Source organism: Phyllostomus discolor, chromosome 3 (genome assembly GCF_004126475.2).
Source record: "Phyllostomus discolor isolate MPI-MPIP mPhyDis1 chromosome 3, mPhyDis1.pri.v3, whole genome shotgun sequence".
Lineage (NCBI taxonomy): Eukaryota > Metazoa > Chordata > Mammalia > Chiroptera > Phyllostomidae > Phyllostomus > Phyllostomus discolor.
Genome location: NC_040905.2, coordinates 9,738,593 through 9,751,971, shown reverse-complemented (window position 1 = coordinate 9,751,971; position 13,379 = coordinate 9,738,593). Strand labels below are relative to the sequence as shown.

The 13,379-nt window shown below is 54.0% G+C and overlaps 1 protein-coding gene across 3 annotated transcripts in view; it reads left to right on the top strand.

Annotated features, from left to right (window-relative positions):
• Positions 1 to 9,764: 9,764 nt before the first annotated feature.
• EGFLAM (EGF like, fibronectin type III and laminin G domains) overlaps positions 9,765 to 13,379 on the top strand; it is a 143,482-nt gene continuing 139,867 nt past the window's right edge. For all 3 annotated transcript variants that reach the window (XM_036020199.1, XM_036020197.1, XM_036020198.1), the window contains exon 1: positions 9,765 to 10,566. In XM_036020199.1, the coding sequence (XP_035876092.1) occupies positions 10,470 to 10,566 (97 nt within the window). In that variant the 5' untranslated portion in view covers positions 9,765 to 10,469. The remainder of the gene's footprint in view (positions 10,567 to 13,379) is intronic.

The window sequence follows — 13,379 nt, the reverse complement described above, 5'->3', positions numbered from 1 at the left end:
CAGTGTGGAGCCACACTGTCAGACCCGTTGGCCGGCCCTGCGCACTGTTCGGAGTGTGGTGGGAATGTCCCTCCTGCCCTCTGCCTCTTCCACGTCTGCCCTCCTCTCCACTCCCAGCTTATCTTCCCGACTTCTGGGTTGCTTCTTGGTCCTATGCTCCCTCCATCTCGTTCTCTGCTGTTTGGGAAGCCCAGGTGTGCACAGGTAGGGGTGGGGATGCACGGAGGGGCACGCGCGTGCACACACACACACACAGCACACTTGCTAATGCATCCAAAATAAACTCACTACGTCGGCACGGTCTGCTTTTCGCCCCAGTGAAAGTGGGTAGCTTGAATTGCGTGTCGTTTTTTTTCCCCAATTAAACTCGTGATGACAGTAAAGCCTGGGACCAAAGGATGATGAAAACCACCCCCGCTTGTTCACCAAACGAATACTTGTAGGACTGGCTCCTACGTGCCAGCCAGCATCTGGTCTGCTTGTTGGGTTTTCCCATCATCTGGACTCAGCCACCACTTGGGTCTACTCCTCCAGCGCTGGCCAGAGCCACGGCCGCATTTCCCCGGGGCAAGTCCCTGGGTCTGGACAGGACGGAGGAGGAAGTGCCCGAGGCTGCCATGCCCCAGCCCAGATGTGAGAACGCCCAACCAAGCTGGGAAGGGTCCTGTGCTTCCCACAGCTCAGCCCGTGAAACTGATGCCAGGGAGGCCAGGCGACTCACCCGGGGACACGTGGTGAGTAAGGAACAAAGGAGACAGGGAATGTGGAAAACACACAGACCGGGCTGGGTCAGAGGCGCCAACGCCGAAGGAAAACGTGAGTGGGCTGATGTTCCCAGCCGCGGCGAGGACTGTCTGTCTGAGGCCCCACCGCTGCAGGTGCACCGTTGGTGCCCACTCGTTCTGACGGCGCAGCCACGTCCCCTCCCCGGACAGTCCCTGTCTGAGCACTCCTTATCTTTTTGAGAGATCTTCCGTTCTCCCCAAGCACAAGCCTTGACTTTCCACTCGTTCCAGTTCCTGTATAGTAAAACGACACCACTCTCACAATTATTAACAACCACACCTAAAACAAAAACAAAAAGAAACTAAGCAAACAACTAGAACAAGAACAGAACCACAGAAATGGAGATCACATGGAGGGTTAGCAAGAGGGGAGTGGGAGGAGGAGAGAAGGGGAAAAGGTAGGGAGAATAAGCAGCATAGATGGTAGGTAGAAAATAGACAGGGGGAGGGCAAGAATAGTATGGGAAATGTAGAAGCTAAAGAACTTACAACACCTGGACGTGAACTGAAGGGGGGGAATGTGGGTGGGAGAGGGTGTGCAGGGTGGAGGGGAGTGAAGGGGGGAAATGGGACAACTGTAATCGCATAATCAATAAAATATATATATATTTTAAAAGAAAGTGTCTAGATTGTCCCCAAGTCTACCGTGCCACCCTAGAAATAACCCACGAGCACTTCCGGACTCGCACTCTGGGGAGGGCGTGGCCTGCCTCCGGGATGAAGGTGAGCGTGATGGGACGGAATGAAGCCGGCCTTCAGCCAAGGCCACGTGCACGGCGTGCACAGCGTGGGGGGTTCTCCCAGCTGATGGGCGCAGCCTTCCAAGCTGGCAGGTCACCCCGTCAGACAGGGAGCCACTGGGGCCGCTTTCTCCCGCGTCCTCCGCAGCCTTCCTTCGTGCAGTCCATGAACGTAACAGCATGAATCTGAGTCGTCCCTCCTGCTCTTCGGAGGATGAATTTCCTTCCCAGCTCGTCTGTTCCCCTTCCTCCCGTCAGCACTGCCGCCCCAACACGTCGCAGCTTCTGCGGCTCACGCCTTTCCTCGCACACCCTCGCTTCCCTGGGGCTGGACGCTAACCCCGAGAGCTCGGGAGGAGGCCGGGTGGCGGCCCATGTAAACTGAGACCGGATGTAACCACACAGGACGGTCCGAACCTTAGACTTCCTAAGGCAAAGCAGGTCGTGGCGGGCAGGCACGTCCGAGGCCCGTCTTCTCGCAGCTAAGATAACATGCTTTTGAAATGTCAAAGCAATCTCCCTTTTCAGGGCCCTTCGGGGTCCTCCCTGGTGGTTATCTTGTTCCCTGGATACACCCGCGAGTGCTGTAAATGTTAACTCTCCTATCACAATGTAAAAGAAGTACGTATCTTTTTGTTTTGTTTTTTTGCTCTAATCCCACAGATTTCCCCTCTTTGCTTTCTCCCGCCCCCTTGATCCACCACCAAGGGATGTCACGTAGCCCTCCTTACGCCTCCTCCTCTGATTCTAACATAAAAGAAGCAGCAGCAAAACTGCCATTCTTTGGAGCATTTTCTCAGTTCTTGGAGACTGTGCTCCCCGGCAATTGTCATTTTGGCTCACATAAATGCCCATAAGACTTTTTCTTAGGCTGGCCATTCTTTCTTGACAGTCCAAACCAATATACTGCTCACCTAGTGGCTTTCTCCCTCCTTGACCCCTTCTGCTTGGGGACACTCACCCACCCACCAGCCCACACCTTCAAATCCTCCAGCGCGCTCCCCCCTCTCGCTTCCTCCCTTAAAAACACACACACATGAAAATACAGTCAAACTCAGACGGAAAATGTGGCCCTTGGCTTCTTCCCACAGGTTTTCTCTTGGCGTCAGAAAATCTGCATTTATTTGTGGTCACTAAATACTCCACGAAGGGAGCCAGGTCTGCTTCCTAGGCCACTCCCCCCCCTGCCCACCCCCTTGCCTGCCCCTCCCTTCCTACCCTTCCCATTTCCTTGGTCTACGGAGCTGGGAGCCCTCTTCCAGCAGCTCCTCAGAGGCCAGAAGCTGCCTTTGTTCTTGGGGGTCTGCGTGTGTTAAATGTTGCATTTTTATTTTGTTTTTGTTTTTGTTTTTTAATTTTTGCAAGGGACTGTGGCTTTCCAGCTTCACAGATTCTTGTCTGAGAATAAACCTTTTACAGGACTCCTGGTTTGTAAGTGGTGACATTTGTCTACCCTGGGAAAAGTACAGAGGCTCTCCCGCGGAAGCTGAGATCGTGGCCCGAGGACAAACAGAGACAGCATGTCATCCAACGCCCTTATTTGGGGGAAGAGAAAACAAGGTCTGCGGAGGCCGATTGCGTCACCGGAGTCCTGCTGGCCGTCCGTGACAGGGCTGGGGCCCCGTGCGGGCCCCTCGACCTCCCGTCCGCGGAGACTGTCCTGACACCTCGTCGTTCACACGCGAGCCTCGCATCTGCAAGATGAACGCTGGCTCCCCAGACGCACGCCGTTGGGAAGGTTTCGGGCGGCCCCTGTGGGGTCCCCGGTGGGCTGGACATTGCACACCCTGGGAGGTGCCCAGCATCTCCCACACGCGGCGGGGTCGCCTGCATTTTCAGGAGGACGGCAGCCTCTCACTCGCTTTCTTGCACAGGCACTCAGGCAGCACCGGACAGAATCACCTCCTCTGTGAGGCCTGCCTTTCTTGCACCCGCCCCTCCGGCAGCTCCTCCCTGAGATTCTTCATGCTCCCCTGCTAACATGCAAGGGACCCGAATCTCTTCTCTGGGTCCCTCAGTCCCCACCATCCCCCCCACCGGTCACCCCACCTAGCCTACCCTCTATTCTTGTACAATGCACTCATACTTTTTCACCCAAATAAAGACAGTCCTACGATTAAAATAGATGCAGTGAAAGAGAACACAACGCTATTTCCCTCCTTTATCCCAGGCCCCCCGACACCCTCCCCATGCTCAGGTAACACCTGCAATGGGTTCCTCGTCTGGCTTTGTCCCCTCTGCTCCATCTCGGCCCCCAGAGAGGCCCGAGCCCCGTGATTTTCAGATAGCGTGTCGTGCTCCGTTCCACCCCGGGACGTGTTTTACCAGTTCTCCCCAGTGATGGACATGACTGTTGCTTCCAGGGTTTTGCTCTTACAAACGACCCACATCCCGCATCCCAATCCTCACACACTGCAGTGTCCCCTCCTGGGTCACTATCAAACTCATGTGCTCTGCCTGCTGCAGACCTTGGGGCTGATCTCCTGGGCGACAGCTAAACTTTGCTAATAAATTAGTCTTGACCTCTGTGTTACCAGGCATAGTGGTATTAACGAGGTCTTTCTTCCTTTTCAGGAAGAATACATGCATTTCAGGAGGGGTCACCTAGATAAAAGTTCTTAAAATACCCCTCTTCCATCTAGTTTTTGGACCAGAAGGGGCATAAGTCCTAAACAAGACGCACTGTTAACCCACGGCACTGTTTCAAATCTTAGAAATTTCAAGAAAATGAAGGGACCAGTAAGCGAGCGATTGTGGAGCAGCCGGGCTTGGTTTCTGCGCCAAAGCACGTGACCACGGCGGCGGTCTGCAGGGCTCACACCAAGGGAGGAGTGCAGGCGTGGCTTTAGCATTGGAGGTCTGCTTGGCCGGTGCTCCTGGAGAAAAAGATGCAGTCCAGAAGCCACATTCTGGGAGTCGAATTTTGTCCCCAAGGGGGCGCCGCTGCCCCTATCTAATGCTGGGGGGAGTGTCCTGTCAGAGAGGCTGTGGGCACTGCCCTGAGTCATGTACAGAAATCTACAGCTGGTCTAGAAACGGAAGGTGAGTGGTAACTCACTCTTTTAAAAAAGACATGGACTGATACCTTTGTGACCTTGGGGTAATGCAGGTTTTCTCAACAAGATGTAAAAAGTGCTAGATGTTAATGACAAAAGAAAAGACCAAATATATTACATTAAACCTAGGGTGTTCATTCAATAAAAGCCACCATCAAAAAGTTAACAGACAAGACAGAGCAGGGAAAATATTTTAATATAAAAATCCACCACCAACAAAAATACTCTTACCCCTTGTATCTAAAATATATAAAGAATGTCCACAGACCAATAAGAAACAAGTAGATAATCCAACTGGAAAATGGGCAAAAGATGAACAGGCGCCTCACGAAATAGGAGATATAGTAGCCAATGAACAAGTGAAAAAGTGCTTGACTTTATTGGTTATCAAAGAAACACCAATTCAGACTCCATGGTATCACCGCACACTCACCAAGGTGACTGAAAGGCAGAGGACAGGCAATGTCAGTGTTGGTGAGATTGTGGAACAACCGGAACTGTCGTGTACCCCCAGTGGGGTGTGCGCGGGTGTCGCCACTCTGGAAAACCGTATTCTGCTCACAGATGTCACAGCAGACATGCGTGTTTGTGCTTAGCTAAGACACACGCCAGCGTGATCACACAAACATTGTTGGCCGTAGCTCCAAACTAGAAAACACTCGAATGTCCATCAGCAGGAGAATGCAAACAGATCGAAATCACGTACATAATGAAATACTATACAGCAAGGAAAAATAACCACACAACGTGCATGAACATCTCAAATATGACATTGTGGACAAGAGGCTAGACATAAAAGATTTACATTACCGAATTAACCTACCGGATCCCATTGACACAAAGTTCAAAGCCAGGCAAAACTAAGGTCGATGTTGGAAATTCAGGAAGTGCTTTCTCATTTGGTTGTGGGGTAGGTTCTAACTGGAGGGAGGAATGAAAAGACTTTTAGGGCCTGGCATTTTTCTACAGGGTCCGGCACAAATAACTCCCCCTTTTACACAAATAAATAATCTTTCGTAATAAAAGATTACACAATGTTTTATCACAAAATCATAAGCATGTAATTCTGTAACATAACACTATCACACTCCAGCACACCCTATGACATTTTAGGTGCCATGTTCGAATCGCTGTCCATCTCGTGTGAGACATCCATGTACCCCACCCACCCCACGTGAGCAGGCCTTCCTTCTGCCGGACCCTGCATTTTATGATCTGGGGGCTTCTCCTGTGGGGTTATCCCCTTTGTGACAACCTGTGGAATTATACACTTAGGGTTTACGCACCTTGGTTTATTAAAAAGTTTACATTACAATGAAAGGCCGGAGACTCAACATGTTGCCCACCCCCACTCGGGTTCCCCCGTCGTTTTTAACGAATGCCGCTGGGAATGGATGCGGAAGGAAGGACGGATTTGGGAAAACCAGGTCATTTACCCTGGGAACTCCAGCTCTGCCCGCCGGTGAATCCTGTTATGGATATGAGCAGACTTTAAACACTTGTGAGGCCGGTGGCTATATTTTCTAATGTATTATTACGTCGGCTGTCGTGTGTGATACCGGGTCTTCCTCTGGACACACAGTGTCTTGGCTTGCACTGCTGTGCTACCCAGTGCTTTGTTCCCCGCTCTGTGGAGCCAGCGGCTGTGTCGGCAGCTGTATGATGGTCTGCTTCCCACGACACTGCAGCCCCCTCGCGTGCAGAAGACACCATTGCATTTTCTTTCCTGTTGGTCTTTCTGCTCTCGGACAGAGCCCTGTACACAGTGGGATCAGATCTCAATGAATGCTTAGGGAAGGGGCATGCTTTTGGGGTTTGGGGAATGCTTTTGGGGTTTGGGGAGTGCTTACATGTTTTGCTGACCTATGTATGTGTATTCGTGGATTTTAATGGAAAGTGAGTGGGAAGCTCGGACTCTTCACACTTCATCAAAAATACGTACATCTGGGGAGGGGGCCTGCGGGGAATGACTGGGGGTGCTGGTCGTGTCCCGGGCCTCGGTCTGGAGGCAGTGGTACCCATCCCTGGCCGCTTCCCTGTGATGCGCCCGTCGGTGCGCTTACTCCCCGAGCTCTCTTCTTTGTGTGCTGTCTGTCGGCTAAATCATGGGATCTACACGTACATGATACATCGTTCCAGTCTGACAGGGCAGTGTGCTGATGAGAGAGAGTGTGTGCAAATGGTCACGCCCAAATAGTGCTCGTGGGGGTGTAAATTCAGACGGTCTCCTGGGGAGGAGATCTGGGCAAATTATCCAAGTGACAAGGCGCTCAGCCTGAGGCCGAGCAACGGCTAGTCTAGAAGGGGGCCCACATTCTATCGTAACGGAAAGGCGTTGCACACTGGAGGCCGTTCACTGCAGCGTTGCCTGTGACAGTCAGACTGGAAACAACAGGAGAAGGAACCGATTGCAGTACATCGCACGATGGAATATTATGCACCCGTTAGGAAGAGGGAGGCAGGTCTGCATTTGCTGACTTGGAAGGACCTTCAGGTTAAAACGTGGGCACAGGGCGTTTCTGTTTGTTTTAAAATCTGTACAGATGTTTGTTTTGTTTGTTCGCAGAATATGTCTGGAAAGATAAACAAGAAGCCGGTAACAGCGGTTGCTTCTGAGAGAGGAAGGCGTGAAAGGAAAACGAATTTTCACGGTTCGCTCTACCTGATGCACATTTCAGATTTTATATGCACGTATGGCCTATTGAAAAATAAATTAAATCTAAAGCTAATTTCTGTGCTGCTGTCTTTTTCTCACTCTCACTCGGGGACTTTCTAAACATTCTACAATTGGCAACCTCGCCTTTCCTTTCTGCTAACGGCCTCCAAATCCATTCCCTGGAGCAAAGGTCAGAGTCTTCTTTCATGATATTGAGCAACGCGGGCAGGTCACTCTTCTGCCGGCGACCTTATTAATTGAGTTTAGACCTCCAGTGAATTGGAACAGATTTTTAAAAATGAAACATTCAAAGCCTCTTTGCCCTCGTCAGCCCTCCTCCTCCCACGAGGCAGGAAGCGAGGGAAAGGCAAGGGCCCCGTTTGTCTCTGCCAGATTTACAGGGGCCAGAAAACGGTTGGCCAGCCGGAGGAAGAGGGAACCTTGGCGCGATGCAGTCTCAGGGGCAAGAGAAAGGGTCCGTCCAACGTGCGCTCCGGGTTGTAACAAGCAGCTCTCTCGAGCAGCGAGGTCTCGACTCAGTGGTCTGAAGATCCAGAGCTTTTGGAGTCACTGACCAGTGAAATGTAACAATGTAATCAGAGGTAATTCTGCGTGGCAGAAATAAGGGGGGCCTCCAGAGGAACGGAGCCAGCCTCCCCATCCCCATCACCGACGGCCACCTGTGGAAGATGCAGGGGAGGCCCGGGGCCCAGTCTGAGGCGCTGGTGTGGGCACGCGATGCCCCTTCTCCGCCAGAAGGCCGAAACTCAGGCTTGCAAAACTTGCCACGGACAACTCGTACAGGCCTTTTAAAAAGCATGCTCAGAGCAAAAATGGCTTGCATTCGATGATGGCATTTTATCACATAATAAAAAGAAAGCAACGTCTGGAACTCAGCGATGACTTCATCCAGCCCCTATATTTTACCGAGACAAGCTACAAGCAGGGCCCGAGACGAGGCACCCGCACGTCCTGTTTCGCAGCCCAACCCCCGGTCTGCTCTCCACCTGTGTCCTTTGGAGCCTGGTCTGGGGAGCCAGACCCCCTGAACTCCATCACAAGTCTGCCTCGTGGGAGCTGCCTGACTTTGCGCAAGTTTTTTTAAGCCTTCCGGTGCTTCAGTTTCTTCATCTGTCCAATGGGGATGACACTGGTAACAACACCTGCCTGGGATGGCTGTTAGCGGGATTACTGCGCACTTCACGGAGTGTCTGGTACGTTGTAGGTGTTACGTAAATACTAACGGTGAATATCACTTCCAGGTTCCATGTCAGGGAGAATCCTTTTTCAGGTGGGAAAGAGCAGAACCAGTATGGGAGGTGTCTTCATGGTATCACTGGCTGGGCTGTGGGTGGCCCCGTAGGTCTGAGGTAAGACATCCTTTTGTGTGGAAAGGGCTTCTGACAGACAGTGTCTGGGCTGGCAGAGTTCAAGCCCAGGCGCGTGACTTGTAAGGATGCTGAAGGCACATTCCTGCCTGTGGGAGGCAGGGCCAGGGATGCCTTGGGGGTGGGGGGCTTCGATGCTGGGTCCTTTGACAGGGCAGCCCCTGGGGGCAGACACAGTGCCTGGCTTCCAGACGGGCCTTCCTTCTCTCCGTGGGAGTGACAAGCAGTCTGTCTCGCCTTTTTTGCTCCAGGTCCGAGTAAGAGGACAAGCTCTGGTGTCGCGACTGAGACTTCCAAAGCCTCAAGTTGGAGTGGACTTTCAGTTTATGGACAGTCGCACCCTTGGGCAGGAACGTGCCCTCGGCTTTGCTAACAAACAAGACCGGGCTCAGGACAAACCCTTTCGCCAGGGGAGGGGGGCATTTCATTGGGGGGAGATATGTCAGTCAACGTTTATTCCCTCTGGTTCTCCCAAATCTCGGTTAACAAGGAAGGGCCGGACTCCCAAGGAGTCTCAGCCGCGCTGCGAGTTGGGGCAGGCCAGCCGGCGCGCGGTCCTGCCAGGCGGCGGCGACCTTTCCCTCTGCGGGGCACTTCCTAGGGCCTTGGGTCTTCCCCCGGGATCTGGTGAGGCTGCGTTTCCTTCTCGGTTTATTTACTGCATCTGCCTTCTCTTCTCCCTGGCTTGGAGCTCAGCACGCCCGGGTGCACCGCGACTTGCGTCCTGGGGTCTCCCTGGCCGAGGCTCATTTTATTAGTGTTCGGGCAGCAAATTCGGAGAAGGTGCCTTTACTGGCCAGGACGCCGGAGTGGCCAGGACCCCACGCCGGCCCCCAGCCCCAGCCGGGCCTGTCTGTCCTCCAGGGGCTCCAGCTCGCGTCCCGCTCCTGGACGCCGAGCCCGACCTGCAGTTTCATCTCCGCCCCCGGAGGGTCTCAAATTGCCGCCTTCCGCCGCAAGGGGACCCCGCGCCCCGGCTCCGGGCTCTAATCTCCACCCGACGTCTCCTGGAGAGCCGTGAGGCAGCACCTCTCCATCTGCGCGTCTTAAATCCCGTTTATCTTCTTAGCGCCCGGCCCGGCCGGCCCCGCCCCCTTCCTCTCTCCCCCACGCACTCGCAAATCACCGCCCCCCTCCTCCCCCTCCCCCCAAGTGCGCCGCACCGACCCGAGCTACCTCTGGAGCTGCGGGGGAAAGCGCCAGGCTGGGTGGCAGCCACCTAGGGCGAAGCGGCAGGAGTGGGCACAGCCAGGGCGGGGGCAGGCGCCGCAATATTTCGGGGTCAGGACCACGGCCGAGGGTCTTGGATTCCCCGTCGCCGAACTCCTGCTCTGCGTCTCCAGGGGGCTGAAGTTGCCCCCTCCTAGTCCCCCAATCTAGGTCACCCGCCGGGAAGGGTTGGGCCGAGGGTGGTGGGACGGAGTGCTGGGCGGGCCGTCTGCCCCAGAGGTGGGCGAAGAGTGAATTGTCTCGGGGCCTGCCCCTCTCACTTCCACCGGATTGTAATTCCATCCCCGGGCGGGTCCAGCCTCCCTCCCTCCCTCCGCGGCCGGCGGGTCCCTCCCCGTCGGCCTCCTTCGCCGCCCCCGCCCCCACCCCCACCCCCCCTAAAAGCCCCGCCGCAGGCAGCCGGCTGCACTCCCGCACGCCGACCTCCCGGCTGCTGTCCTGCCTCCTCGGACTCCTCGGCGGGTGCTGGTCCAGCTTCCTCAGCCCCCCCCCACCCACTGCCTCCTCACCCCGGCCGGGGGGTCCACGGGGCCCGCGTCCCGCACGTTCCCTCGGAAACGCCCTTTCTCCGTGCGCCCCGGACTTGGTGAAACTTTGCAGGCGCCCGCGGTGAGATGGATTTAATCCAAGGCATCTTGTTCCGGCTCTTCCTCCTGGCTTCCAGCCTCAGACCCGGCTTTGTGTCGCTTGGAGAGGCTCTCCGAAAACCAGGTAACGCGCTCAGCGTGTGCGGGGTGGGGGGCACCACGGCCGGAACGCCCGGGTCCTGGTCCCGGTCCCTGGGGAGGACGAAAAGCGGTCTCCGCGCCACCTCTACCGGCGTCAGTTTAACTGGGTTTGTCTCTCTCCAGGGTGAGATTTCTCAGCCCCCTGCCCCGCGCCCCCACCGCGCAGACCAGGCGGTTCCAGGGGTGTTTGTTAAAAGATGATCTGTTACACAGACACCGGAGAGGTGGACGGCTCTCCGCCTTTGCTCGCAGAGAGCTGAGAGCCGGGCTGGGGATCATGCTGTCTCAATTACAGAGGGCTGCAACTCTGCAGGCAAACAGCTCCTCCCGCGTCCCCAAACATCTTACTGAATTCGCATTGTCCAGAGCCCAGCCATTTCCTGTCAAGTGTCTGAAGATCTGCCTGCGGCCCGCTCTGCCCACCTCGGGCCCTCCCCTCGCGCTCTGCGGGGCCGCGCCTGCCGCGGCAGCGTCCGCCTTCGCTCGGGGCCGCTTCCTCGGAAAGAGGGACCCGGTGGGTTCATTCCATCTGGTTGCCTTTGCTCTGAGATTCAAACAAAAATGTGGGAGTTGGAGGCTGTTAGAAAGGATCCGAGAGACCTCGAAACACAGTAACTTGCGTTTCCTCTAGTCACACCTGGTAAAAACTCTGCCCGCGCCTGCGTTGACTTTGATTTTGGCTTGCGTTGTGCGATTATTCAAAGTAGAACATTCTAAGCAATGAAGTTCTAACCATTGTTTCCCGAGTAACGATTTTTATTCTTTGCCGACGCTATATTTAGCATTCTGAAAAATCTGTTCTTTCTTAGTGTACTTTGTGAGCAAGGTTGTCTTATGGGATTAATTATATCTTAGGAACAATGGAAAACAATGGCCCTTCTTTGAATGCAGTCTGCAAAACTTCGCAGGAAGTGCCATTTGTCTTCACAAATAATGTGGGTTTTTTTTTTATAAGAAAGAGACAAACCAGGAGACATTCATCAGAGGGCAAAGAGAATCCCGTTGGCAGATTCCCATATGGCTGCTTATTAAGTGTGTGTGTGCTGCTCAAGGACCTCCCCATTCAGAAAGGTGACTGGGTCGCCTTCCGCCCCACCTACTGTCACCTGCGCCCTGCTACCTGCCTGGGCATTATCGTAACCTGCGGCACACCTGAATGATGAGCTCTTCTGTGTTTCTATTCCCACTGCTCACTTCGTTTTGAAGATAGTAGCAGCAGGTCCCGTATTTCATCGGTTTCTCATACACACGCACGCATGCACTTACCAGGGTTTCCGTGAAGGGCTGCTGTCTCACTTTCCTCGTGAAGAATGGGCCGTGACCCCTTGCGCTCCACGGGTCTCCTCCCGCCAAGCCGCCTGGTCGCAGTTTCCAGCAGGGCCCAGTTCTCTCTGTGGTTCTTCAATACGAACAGTGTGTGCAGTGTTTTTGAGGATCCATTCCAATCATGCAAGCAGGTTTTTTTTTTTTGCAAAGCATTTTACAAAAGCCTGCTGTATAAAACTGCTCGTATAATTTGCCGTGTTTCCTTTCTTCCTTTTTTCGCAGTTCCCCTCCTAGACATATTTTCTGCCTGGTTCACGCACAGTCTCATTCCGATCTCCGTGCCGTGAATGAGCCTGCCGTCCTGGCCTCTTTGGCTTTATGGGAAGCATAGACGGGGGTTTGGATCGCTGAAACGCCACCTGTTAGACGCATTAGCATATTAAATACACCAAGTGGGAGGCAGAAGGAGTGTTTGGGCTATGTGGAGCCTAGACAAATTTTTTCATTACTTTATAATTTTAACCAGACACTGGCTTTCGGGTTGGAAAGCTGCTCGGATTAAAATGACAGCTACTCTATACACTTCGGTGGGGGGGGGGGGGGACATTTCCTCCTGGGCTCATTCACATCCTTGGAAAGGCTAGGTTTTGATCCGGAAAATTGGTCCAGATTAAAAGCGGAATGGGCCCCGCGTGGCTCTGATGCGAGCAGCCACCAGTTAATTTATAACCTTCTCCAGAACAGCAGCAACTCCTCTCCTGCGAGTATCCGTACGGGGGGATTCTCTGTAGCTTTGTCTCCTCAATAGAAGCTGGTCTGTGCTCCGTCCTTTGAAGGTGGCCTGGCCACCGTGTAGGCGGGCCGTAGCAGCCCCCTTTCACTGGGTAACCCTGTCTGTCTTCCCACACTGCCGAATCTGCCTTTTGACAAGCCCGGCTTTGTTGGAGAAGCCCTGGATTCAGGATCAACCTGAAAAGTCCCCATCCCACCCACCTCTGGTGACCAAAAGCAAGAAGCAGCTTCAGTTCAGAGTCTCATTTGGGTCCAACAGGGGGCACCTTCCCTCCACCCCGAGGTGGCTCCTCTTCTGTCACTGAGCATGCGTAAGGAAGCCCCTGCATTTTCTGAGACTCACAAAAAGTGATCGTTTTCGAGTTAAGTCAAATTAAGTCACCATAACTTACACTAATGAAGGGTTTGCTACACTGTTCTAAGAACTTGACGAGTACTGATGTGTCTGATCAACCCACAGCTCTGTGAGGTGGGAACCACATTACCCCTGTTGCTGAAAATGAAACTGTGGCTTAGAGAGATTAAGGATCTCACCCAAGGCCACACAACTAGTAAGTGGGGGGGTGGAATTCAGGCTCTCGTGTTCAGGACCAGAAACAGAGTTCTGAGCAGGCGTGGCCAGAGGCTTGCAGCCTGCCCCGGAGGGCATTTGCCTCCTGGCTGAACAGGGGAGCTCGCAGGACAGAGCCAGGCAGAGGGGGTTACCCCACTGCTGTGTGGGGGGGTCCTGGTAAATGC